Source organism: Oryctolagus cuniculus, chromosome X (assembly GCF_964237555.1).
Source record: "Oryctolagus cuniculus chromosome X, mOryCun1.1, whole genome shotgun sequence".
In the NCBI taxonomy this organism is placed as follows: domain Eukaryota; kingdom Metazoa; phylum Chordata; class Mammalia; order Lagomorpha; family Leporidae; genus Oryctolagus; species Oryctolagus cuniculus.
Genome location: NC_091453.1, coordinates 112056340 through 112069143, shown reverse-complemented (window position 1 = coordinate 112069143; position 12804 = coordinate 112056340). Strand labels below are relative to the sequence as shown.

At 42.8% G+C, this 12804-nt stretch overlaps 1 protein-coding gene across 1 annotated transcript in view; it reads right to left on the bottom strand.

Annotated features, from left to right (window-relative positions):
* HPRT1 (hypoxanthine phosphoribosyltransferase 1) overlaps positions 1 to 12804 on the bottom strand; it is a 45438-nt gene that overhangs the window by 23488 nt on the left and 9146 nt on the right. Inside the window, 2 exon segments of the mRNA NM_001105671.1 lie at positions 10573 to 10756; positions 12294 to 12400. Coding sequence (NP_001099141.1) covers positions 10573 to 10756; positions 12294 to 12400 — 291 coding nt within the window.

The window sequence follows — 12804 nt, the reverse complement described above, 5'->3', positions numbered from 1 at the left end:
GTCTTTTCTAAGGCCTTTTTCATGGAACTACAATCACCTTTTAAACGTAAGGTAATAAAGAAGACTCCTGTAACAGTAATGGGTTCCCTGTGCTGGAATACAAGTATAAGTACCCCAACTGTATACAAGTGGCACCCATGGATCAACTACCTCACTTGCATAGACAGAGAAAGTTCAAGAACCTCCCTGACTCCCTTACTGTTAACAACCTTTTCAGTGCATCCTTTTTATCGAGTGCCTCTTATATGTGTCATCTTTCATTAGGGTAAAGTCTTGGATAACAAGGCTGGCATGAGTGAGGGGAAAGCCTCCCCCCCACACACACCTTCTTCCACCATTCTGTCTTCCCACTCCTCTCAGCCAACCAGAGAATCCAATCTGTCCTTTGTCCTTAACTCAAAGTATCACCATCAACTACATAAAATTCCCAGAGAAATCTTTAGGTCTATTAATTCAAGGGGACTTTAGCAGGGATTCTACTACTTGAGCAATCACCTGCAGCCTAGCAGGGTACTCCTCAGCACGAAGCTGGAATTGGGAGCTGAGCTAGAAGTCAAAGCCAGGCACACCAATATGGGACACCGGTGTCCCAAACTGCAGCTGAACCACTAAGCCAAAGACCTGTCCCCATGTATCTTTTAATTCCAGTTCCATGGATTCTTGATGCCCTTTTCCATATACCATTAGTGTCTGTTTCAATTTTGTCTACTTCTTGAGACCAGATGAAAAAACGAGAAGGTTAATATGAAAGAACATTGTTTGTTCCTACTTGCCCATTACCAGGTATTTTTAAGACCTCTAGATAGCAACAAGAACTATAGCTTATGGCCTGGGAAAGCAGTGGAAGATGGCCCAAGTCCTTGGGCCCCTGCACCTGCGTGGGAGACTCAGAGGAAGCTCCTGGCTCCTGGCTTCGGATCAGCACAGCTCCAGCAGTTGCAGTCAATTGGGGAATGAACCAGCAGATGGAAGACCTCCCTCTCTCTCTCTCTCTCTCTGACTCTCCTTCTCTCTGTGTGATATTCTTTCAAATAAATAAATAAATCTTTAAAAAAAAGAACTGTAGCTTGTTACAAAAGGAGTAGGTGAAAAAATGCTTAAAACAAACAGGTAGGTTGACACTTTAGGAAAAATAAGCAAGAGCCCATCACCAAGGCTGGGTTCTCAAGAGAGTATGCCTAGGAGTATTACTGAGGTAGGAAGCCCTGGATCGACATCCAGGACTTCCAATGATACCCTGCTATGCAGCTTGCTTTTGTGTGGATCCTCTTGGAATGGAATTTTCTCATTGGGAACAGTATCTTGATATCCAACTAGGTCCCAAGTCTACTATACACAATAATATTTTCTCTTCACACCACAGTCTGAACCATCTTGTCCTTTAACTGTTTTTCTACTCTCTGATCAAATATCAATGAAAGTGGGAGTTTAGAATCATATATTTTTAGAAGCAGAGTGGACCTCAGATAAAGACAACAGATACCCTGTTAAAAATATATAAATGCAGGGCTGGTGCTGTGGCGTAGCAGGTAAAGCTGCCGCCTGTGGTGCTAGCATCCCATATGGGCACCGGTTAAGAGTTCCGGCTGCTCCACTTCCAATCCAGCTCTCTGCTATGGCCTGGGAAAGCAGTAGAAGATGGCCCAAGTCCTTGGGCCCCTGCACCCGTGTGGGAGACCCGGAAAAAGCTCCTGGCTCCTAACTTCGATCTGGCTCAGTCCCAGCCATTGCTGCCATTTGGGGAGTGAATCATCAGATAGAAGACCTCCCACTCTCTCTGCCTCTCCTTCTCTCTGTGTAACTCTGACTTTCAAATAAATAAGTAAATCTTTAAAAAATATGCAGAAAAATAAGTCTGGAAGGATATATACCCAGGTAATTTATTCACTTCTATTTTATGAGATAATTTTTAAAATTTTATTTAAGTTACACAAGTTTCATGTATTTCACATAGATTTAGGAATATAGTGATTCTTCCCACCCTACTTTCCCTCTCACCCATGCTCCAACCCTTCTTCCTCTCCTATTCCCATTCTTATTTTTTAAAAAGGTCTATTTTCAGTTTACTTTATACTCATAAGGTTAACCCTATGCTAAGTAAAGAGTTCAATAAATAGTATGAAGAAAAGAAACACTGTTCTTCAACAGTAGAGACAAGGGCTGTAAACAATCATCAAATCTCAGTTCTTTAAACACATTGCTTTTTAAAAATAGATTAGCGTGCTGGCGCCGCGGCTCACTAGGCTAATCCTCCGCCTTGCGGCGCAAGCACACCAGGTTCTAGTCCCAGTTGGGGCGCCGGATTCTGTCCCGGTTGCCCCTCTTCCAGGCCAGCTCTCTGCTGTGGCCCGGGAGTGCAGTGGAGGATGACCCAAGTGCTTGGGCCCTGCACCCCATGGGAGACCAGGAGAAGCACCTGGCTCCTGGCATCGGATCAGCGCAGTGTGCCGGCCGCAGTGCGCCAGCCACGGCGGCCATTGGAGGGTGAACCAACGGCAAAAGGAAGACCTTTCTCTCTGTCTCTCTCTCTCACTGTCCACTCTGCCTGTCAAAAAAAAAAAAAAAAAGAAAAAATAGATTAGCAGGTGCTCAACAGCCACACATGGCAAGTGGCTCCGTACCAGACAGCACAGATAGACAACACTTCCATCATCACAGCAAATTCTACTGGACAGCACTGCTCTAAATGTATCAATGATGCCATTTAGCACACATGGTACTAGAAAAGATCAGAGTTAGTACTGATACTTAACACCTGGTATCTTTCAGGTACAGTGTTTTTTGTTTTGTTTTTTTTTTTTTTTAGATTTTTATTTATTTACTTGACAGGTAGAATTACAGACAGTGTGAGAGAGAGAGAGAGACAGAAAGAAAGGTCCTCCACCCGTTGGTTCACTTCCCAAATGGCCGCAATGGCCGGAGCTATGCTGATCCTAAGCCAGGAGCCAGGAGCTTCTTCTGGGTCTCACGTGGGTGCAGGGGCCCAAGGACTTGGGCCATCTTCTACTATTTTACCAGGCCACAGCAGAGAGCTGGATCAGAAGAGGATCAGCCGGGACTAGAACCGGCACCCATATGGGAATGCCAGCGCCACAGGCGGAGGATCAACCTAGTATGCCACGGCGCCGAGCCCAGGTACAGTGTTTTCAAACCTTCAGAAGCTACTACATCCTATTTTCATGCTTTTCATTCCATTCCTGGTTTGGGACTAGAACCTAATAAGATAAATGTACTCAAAAGAACCAACTGTATGACCTATAATAGCACCCTGCATGGTACAGATGATCTTGTGTTTGCTGCGGGTATTAGTCAATTTCCTTAATTTTTTTTTTCAAAATTTGTGGTTTCTGGGGACCAAAGTAAAACATTTTTATGTTCTAAGAATCAGGGTGCTTATATAAAACCTCAGGGACAGACTTGGTACGGCAGTTAAGACACTGCTTGGGGTTCTGGCACTGTGGTGCAGTGGGTTAATGCCCTGGCCTGCAGCACCAGCATCCCATATGGGCACTGGTTCAAGTCCTGGCTGCTCCACTTCTGATCCAGCTCTCTGCTATGACCTGGGAAAGCAGTAGAAGATGGCCCAAGTCCTTGGACCCCTGCACCCGCGTGGGAGACCTGGAAGAAGCTCCTGGCTCCTGGCTTCAGATCAGCTCAGCTCTGGCCCTGGACGTTGTGGCCATTTGGGGAGTGAACCAGCGAATGGAAGACCTCTCCCTCTTTCTGGCTCTACATCTCTCCGTAACTCTGTGTTTCAAATTAATAAAATAAATATTTTTGCTTTAAAAAAGGACGCTCTTAGTAGGCCACGTGACGTGTGTAGCGTGGTGCCTGGCCCACAGCGGCAGCAGCAAAGGCAGCACGCTCTGGGGCTTCTGCACCCTCCGCTCCCACACTCCACCACAGCTGACCTTTGCAGCAGTCAGCAGGTGGAGGGCACTGCAGAATGTTCTGGGCTCTGATGGTCAAGTTCAAATTCAGCGCTGGCTGGGAAAAGACAGCCCGAACAGAATGTCTTCTCACTTCTCCAGAGCCCCAAGCCCCACTCCCACTCCTGGCAGAATGCAAACAAACTTACTTTTCTCCCTCCTAGTCGCTAAGCCCTGCCCCCACCCCACAGAGTCAGGAGTTGATGCTGATCTGTTTTTTTTTTTTTAATTTTGCCTTCTTGAAGCATGTGCTGAGCTGTGGGATGGAGCAATTTGGCGATTAAAAAGGCCTAACTGGATCCCATATCAAAACACCCAAGTTCATCTGCTGGCTCTGATTCTGACCCAACTTGCTGCTAATGTGTGCTTGAGAGATAGCAGTTGACAGCTCAACTACCTGGGTCTGTGCCAACCACGTGGGAGACCTGAACGGAATTCTGGGCTCCTGGATTCAACCTGGCCCAGCCTTGGCTGTTTCAGGCATTTGGATGTGAACCAGCAGATGGAAAATATCTCTGCCTTTCAAATAAAATGGATATAAAGAATAAATAAAACCTCAGTTGCCTGATAAGAACTGCATCAAAGTCCATGGGAAGGGACCAGAAAGAATACTTGTGACCCTAATTCTGTTAAATTTGTCTTACACCACAGATATTGTATCCCTATTCCTGTTAAATTCTTTCCCTCACCCCTGACTATGGTCTCAATTCAGTAACTAGGAGAAAGGCATCAATGACTTCATTAGCTTTAAATATATAGAGACAGATTTACAGAAGATAAGCTCTAGCTATTCTAGTATCAACATCAAAGAGGTGTACTTACATTTAATTTTAACTATTCTGGAAAGAAAAGCAAAGCTCAAAGCAAATGACTAATAACAGAGATAAAGGTCAAGCTAAAAGCTACTGATCTCTTAGAAATGTCTCTTTAGGAGACTCTATTTAGGAGGGTAGATTCTGGGTTGCTGAACACATGGAGGTGCTGGGAGTGTGGCAGACCCAGAAAGGGCAATGAAACTCTGCACCCTTTCCCTGTCATGCATCTCATCTGGATATTCACCTGTATCCTTTACTATGAGGGGTCTTCAAAAAGTTCATAGAAAATGCATCATTATGAACACATTATGCGGCTTCAAAATTTTTTGCAACAAAATAAACAATCTTTTTTTAAAAAAGGTTATTTATTTGGAACTCAGAGCTACAGAGAGAGGGAAGAGACAGAGAGAGGTTTTCCATTCTCTGGTTCACTCCCCAGCCAGCCACAATGACTGAAGCTGAGGCTGAGCCCAGGCCAGGCTGAAACCAGGAGCCAGGAGCTTCTTTCCAGTCTGCCACATGGGTGGCAGGGGCCCAAGCAGTGGGCCATCCCCTGCTGCCTTCCCAGGCCATTAACAGGGAGCCAGATTGGAAGTGGAGCAGCCAGGACATGAACCAGCATGGCAGGTGGCTTTACTTGTGATGCCACAAAACCTGCCCCCAAATTTTTCCACAAACTTTTTGAAGTCCCCCCTTCTCAAGGAAATGTACCCTTTATTAAAACTGGTAAACATAAGTTTAAAAAAGGCACAAAGGAAACTATGAGAGTTGGTGAGGAAATGTGAAGGTGTAGGACAGAGGATACAAAGAAGTAGATATGTAGGATAGAGAACATGCCTAAAGATCTAATATACAGCATGAAGTCTATAGGTAATAAAGTTGTACTGTACTTGAGATTTATGCTAAATGAGTAGGCTTAATGTTCTTGCCACCGAAACAAAGGAAAAAAGGTTAACTATGTGAGTTGACAAATGTATTAATTTGCTTTGCTTTAGCAACCTTCTTACTATCAATATGGATCTTACAACATCATTGTGTATACCAAGAAGCTACTCCAATCTGCTGCATTTTTCTTTAATTGAATATGCTCACTCAAAGCAAGTTGATGAATTGTACCTTTGACAATGCTAAACAGATAGCCTAAAGAGCAACTATCAAGATCAAGAATGAAAGTTAGACCTTTATGAATCCTAACTGCAACAAAGGAAAAATCCCCAAGTGGGAAAATGAACTGCTTGCATACAAAACTTCTGATTAACAGAGAATGAAGAAATAATAGGAAACACATATTAGAGGATCTATGTCAGTTAGATCTATGTCAGTTAGTTTTACTTTCCCAAGTAAAACCGTAAGTTCTGCACAGAATTAACACCTAGGTTCAAATCAAAGACCTGTCTGATCTTAGACAAGTCCTTTAATCTCTCTATGCCTCATTGTTCTTAAGTGTAAACAAGGATCATTTGTAACTAGGAAAAAAGTGTTCTCTAAGATTGCCAAGTCCTAAGAGCAATTTCATCTTAATATCAGCCATTTAGTCTACATATACCATAACCAGGCTAATTTACCCTTCGCTTAAGGCCCACATAAAAACATTCTTATAAAAATGTACTTGTCTAACAACTTTTCCTCCCAAGTCTTAAACGGTTTTAGAAAAAAATTTTACTACAATATTGAAATGATCTTGCAATAGAGGGAATACATTTGCATATTAATTGATTTTTCTGAATATCAAAGAATCTTAATGGCAGAAAAGATCACTGAACATATAATACTGTATTTCACTGTTCCAAGACGCACATTCACACTTCAATACTTGTGAAATCGACATATTACAACTGATGACACTACACAACTATAACTGGAAGTGTTCTTCTTCAGCAATGCAAAAAACAGTAAGTCTTTTGTAAATTTTATTTTTTATTTATTTGAAATGCAGAGAGAGAGAGAAGGAGAGGGAGATTGATATTCTTACCTTCTGGCTCACTCAGCAAATGCCTGACAGCTGGGGCTGGCCAGGCTGAAACCAAGAGCCCAAAACTTCATCTAGGTCTCCCACATGGATAGTAAGGACCCAAGTACTTCAGCCATCATCTCCTGCCTGTCATCAGCGGGAAGCTAATGGTAGTATTAGCACTAGCAGGAAGGTGGATGGGAAGCAGACAGTGACTTGAACTCAGTTGCTCTGAAGTGGGATGCAGGCTTCTCAAGTAGCATCTTTTTTTTTTTTTTTTTGCCAGGCAGAGTGGATAGTGAGAGAGAGAGACAGAGAGAAAGGTCTTCCTTTGCCGTTGCTTCACCCTCCAATGGCCGCCACGGCCGGCATGCTGCGGCCGGCGCACTGTGCTGATCCGATGGCAGGAGCCAGGTGCTTCTCCTGGTCTCCCATGGGGTGCAGGGCCCAAGGACTTGGGCCATCCTCCACTGCACTCCTGGGCCACAGCAGAGAGCTGGCCTGGAAGAGGGGCAAGCGGGACAGAATCCGGTGCCCCGACCGGGACTAGAACCTGGTGTGCCGGCGCCACAAGGCGGAGGATTAGCCTAGTGAGCCGTGGCGCCGGCCTCAAGTAGCATCTGAATCACTGCACCAAATGCTTACCCCAGTAGTAAATCCTAAAATCAGTGACATCTTTAATGAAATACGGTATTTGAAATCCCTGGGCTGTTCCATCTAGGCACTAGGCAAATATGCAAATAAAAGGTGGCAGCTCTGTGGTGCAGCAGGTTAAACTGCTGCCTATAATGCTGGCATCCCATATGAGCACAAGTTCGAGTCCTGGCTGCTCCACTTCCAATCCAGCTCCAGGCTAATGTGCCTGGGAAAACAGTGGAAGATGGTCCAATTACTTGAACTACACTGCCATCCACACAGGAGACCCGAATGGAACTCTGGGCTCCTGGCTTCAGCTTGGCCCAGACCTGGCCATTGTGGCCATTTGAGGAGCGAGCCAGTGGATGGAAGATCGATCTCTCTCTCTCCCTCCCTAACTCTGCCTTTCAAATAAATAAATAAATCTTTGTAAAAAAGAGTTTATAAACTCTAATGTGTATATGTGTGTGTGTGTATACAAGCGTAAATTCTTTGAAAGTGTTAGAAATAAAAAAGGAGTGGTAGAATTTGGAATGACTTAATTCTTAATTCCTCTATAATGTCCTTCAGCTGTTTTTTTTTTCAAATAATAAGACTGTATTCTCTTAATCAGAAAAATGTATTTTTTATTTATTTTTTTTTTTATTTTTTTGACAGGCAGAGTGGACAGTGAGAGAGAGAGACAGAGAGAAAGGTCTTCCTTTGCCATTGGTTCACCCTCCAATGGCCACCGTGGCTGGCGCGCTGCGGCCAGCGCGCCACGCTGATCCGATGGCAGGAGTCAGGTACTTATCCTGGTCTCCCATGGGGTGCAAGGCCCAAGCACCTGGGCCATCCTCCACTGCACTCCCTGGCCACAGCAGAGAGCTGGCCTGGAAGAGAGGCAAGCGGGACAGAATCTGGCGCCCTGACCGGGACTAGAACCCGGTGTGCCGGCGCCGCAAGGCGGAGGATTAGCCTAGTGAGCCGCGGCGCCGGCCAGAAAAATGTATTTTTTAGTTTGAAGAAAAAGATGGATGGCTATGTGGACATTGAATTGCTTATTACTTATATAATCTGGAACTATTTAATGCTTCATGGAACATTTCTTTAGGATTAATATAAATCAGCCAGCTTTAATGTACTGTTTCAAACTGATCAAGATCAGCACATAAAATCATACTAATATCAATGTTACTGGATGCTGTAAACAATTTAAAATTTACTTTTTATGCTTTTATCAAATTAAGCTGCCTGGAATTTTATATGCATGTGAATGTCTTCCATGATAAGCTTTTGAATTATGTTTTTAAAGGTTTATTTTATTTACTTGAAAGGCAGAGATAGAGAGAGAGAGAGAGATCAATCTTCCATTTGCTGGTTCACTTCCCTAATGCCTACAAAGGCCAGGGGTGGGTCACACTGAAGCCAGGAGCCAGGAGCTTCTTCTGGGTCTCCCCCATGGATGGCAGGGGCCCAAACACTTGGGCCATCTTCCGCTGCTTTCCCAAGTGCATTAGCAGGGAGCTGGATCGGAAGTGGAGCAGCGAGGACTCGAACTGGTGCCCATATGGGATGCCAGCACTGCAGGCAGTGGCTTTACTCACTATGCCACAATGCCAGCCCCAAGCTCTTGAATTATTAAACAGGCTAGAAAAGTTATTTCAAATCAGTATATAGTATCTGGATAGTTTTCTTAATCTCTACTGTTCAATAGTAAATCTACAAAGAACTTGACATAAAATATATTTTTCTCTAAATGAAAATTAACAAAGTATGTTTTACTTATGTTTACTACTTCATGCGTTTTATCAGCTGAGGAGCTCTAAACTTAATACTCTAAGAACTTAAAAAAAAAAAACAACTAAAAGTAGAGAGGTGGGCATTTGGCTCAGTGGTTAAGTCATCTCTCAGAAGGGCCACATGCCTTTTCAGAGCACCTGCTTCAAATCCTCGGCTTCTCATCCTGCTTCCTTGTTAAAGTACACCCTGCAAGGCAGCAGATTTGAGTACTTGAGTCCCTGCCACCTAGATGTGAGACCTGGATTGAAATCCCAGTTAATGGGTTCGGCCCAGCCCAGCCCTGATTGTTGTGGGCATTTGGGGAGTGAACTGGCAGAAAGCAGATCTGTCTTTCTGTCTCCCTCCCTGACTTTTGAATGAAATGAAGAAAAAAAGTAGAAAAGTCATCAAAGAGAAACCTAAAAGTACAAAACAGAAATAAAATGTCAGTGTTTCTACTACTCCAAACTTCTCTTACAACTACGAAATACTTCTAAAAAATGAAAACAGTAAAGATAAACTCCCTCTATTTTGGGGCTCATCTTTGCTTTCCAAAGAAACAACATTCTTTCCAAATCTCCAAATTTGTGGGTGCTGGGGGGGTGATGAGGGTGTTAAAGAAGACCAAAAAGATAAATCCATACCATGAACTATAAAGCACACGCTCTGACTCTTGTCAAAGGCTGGCCAGCAGCTGCACTGATTAGAATTGAGTTCTGGTGTAAATCATCAGTCAATAAATTCTGTTGAGTAAAAATTCAAATTCTGTATTTAAAAAGTCTTTAATTCAGCCGGCGCCGCAGCTCAATAGGCTAATCCTCCGCCTTGCGGCACCAGCACACCACGTTCTAGTCCCGGTCGGGGCGCTGGATTCTGTCCCGCTTGCCCCTTTTCCAGGCCAGCTCTCTGCTGTGGCCCAGGAGTGCAGTGGAGGATGGCCCATAGTGCTTGGGCCCTGCACCCCATGGGAGACCAGGAGGAAGTACCTGGCTCCTGGCTTCGAGTCAGCGCGGTGCGCCAGCCGCAGCGTGCCGGCCGCAGTGGCCATTGGAGGGTGAAGCAACGGCAAAGGAAGACCTTTCTCTCTATCTCTCTCTCACTGTCCACTCTGCCTGTCAAAAAGAAAAAAAAAGTCTTTAATTCAAGCTGGTTCAAGTCTTGGCTGCTCCATTTCCGATTCTGCTCTCTGTTAATGTTTCTAGGAAAGCACTGGAAGATGGTCCAAGGGCTTGGGTCCCTGTCACCTACGTTGGAGACTATTCAGATAGAGTTCCATGCTCCTAGCTTTGGACTGGCCCAGACTTGGCTTTTGTAGCCATTTGGGGAGTGAACTAGCAGATGAGAGATTTCTCTCTGCCTCTTCCCGCCTCTCTCTCTGTGAACTGCCTTTCAAGCATATAAATACATCAATCTTAAAGAATGAAAACAGGAAAACTATAGTTTCTACAGTTTTAAAAAGGAGCATATTAAATATACTTACACAGTAGCTCTTCAGTCTGATAAAATCTACAGTCATAGGAATGGATCTATCACTATTTCTATTCAGGGCTTTAATATAATCCAGCAGGTCAGCAAAGAACTTATAGCCCCCCTTGAGCACACAGAGGGCTACAATGTGATGGCCTCCCATCTCCTTCATCACATCTCGAGCAAGCCTTTCAGTCCTACAGAAACAAAATCAGGAATTAAACACAAAGTTCCATGTGTTTAAACTATAACACACAGCTAGCTCATAAACACTAAACTCTAAACTTCACATCCTTTGTGTCCATGAAGTGTGTCCTTGCTTCATAAAATTAAATTAAAATTGTATGCCTTCAAAAACCAGGTATAGCATAATATCTATCATTAATTTTTTACATGCAAATAAAAATAAGATGCCAATTTCTCCTATTAGATTAGCAAATTCTGAATAATGCATCTTTGATAATAACTAACATAAGGAGAGATCATGAGGAAAAAGACACTCTCCAATATCACTGGGAGTAGAAAATGATACATCATTTTGAAGGATAAATTGGCAATGCCAAAATACTCAATGAACACTTTTCCTTTGACTTAGAATTTCCACACGGATAAAGATGAGCAAATGCCAAAATGTGTAGAACGTATAAATGATGTTACGGTAAAATCATAATATGGAATGCTATGTAACTTTTAACAGACAGCTCTAGATGTAATCATATTAAAAAAAATCCAATAAATGGCCAGCGCCATGGCTCAATAGGCTAATCCTCCACCTGCGGCGCCAGCACACCGGATTCTAGTCCCGGTTGCTCCTCTTCCCAGTCCAGCTCTCTACTGTGGCCTGGGAGTGCAGTGGAGGATGGCCCAGTTCCTTGGGCCCTGCACCAGCATGGGAGAGACCAGGAGAAGCACCTGGCTCCTGGCTTTGGATCAGCGCAGTGCACCGGCCGCAGCGCAGCGGCCATTGTGGGGTGAACCAATGGAAAAAAAGGAAGACCTTTCTCTCTGTCTGTCTCTCTCACTGTCCACTCTGCCTGTCAAAAATAAATAAATAAATAAATAAATAAAAATTTAAAAAAATTTTAAAAATCCAATGAATGTTAGAACTACAGGACAGTATGTACCCATGTGTTTAAATAGATATGTCTGTATCTATATTTGCATACAATATATGTGCATAGCCAGTGTCCAAGGAGGGAACACTTACAGGAAGCTGAGGAGAGCACTTTACTCCACATTATTCAGAATGTTTTACAACACAAACATGCTGGCATTGTAATTAGAAAAAAAAAAACACACAGAATAGCCAGACACACAAGGCACGTATTCAAATATCAAGTATGGGTTTTCACTGTAATTCATCTGAGGGGAAATTTTCAAATTATATGTTTGTAATAGGCAAAATCTGACACTGCCTTCAGGGGATTTAGCCCCAGCTCATTACCCTGCTGTTTAGGACCAAGAAATCAAAGTCTACAGTTCATTCCTCCAACCTCCCTTCAATGCTTACTTTTTTCTACTCTCTACAGAGTTCCACTATACCTTGAGTTATACTGGGTAATTAATAAGAACCCCATCTCTTTTTCAATAAAGAGGACTTTACAAATAGAAGGCATCTATTACTTAACAATTTGGCCTAGTTTATGTTGAAATATCAATTATTCAGAACAGCTGCTAACACCTAAAATTAATAAAAGAAAAAAATATAAAACTTCAACTTAAAATATTACTAACCTGTCCATAATGAGTCCATGAGGAATAAACACCCTTTCCAAGTCCTCGACGTAATGATTAGGTATACAAAATAAATCTAGGTCATAACCCGGTTCATCATCACTAATCTGAAAAAGAAATAGTTGTTTCAATGAAGGCATTACAGGATACATTTGATTGGCTTTAAATGAAAAACAAAACAAAACAAAAATTTTAAGTCTACCAAAGGAAATTAAGATATGAGATAATGTCAACTTTGTTAACTCTGTAGGTATTATAATGAATTAGTTATATAAGAAAACATGTCTTAGAGATGAATAGTCAAGAATACAGAAGTAAAAATCACGTGACATAGAATTTCCTTTATGTCAAAAAGAGAAAAAGAAAAATTTTAAATAGCTAAGACAAATATGGCAAAACCTTGATAATATTTTAAATATGGGTGATAAGTATATGGGAGTTCATTATCCTATTCTCTCCACTGCTGAGTATGTCTGGAAATTAGTATAAAAATTTCAATACACTGTAGTCT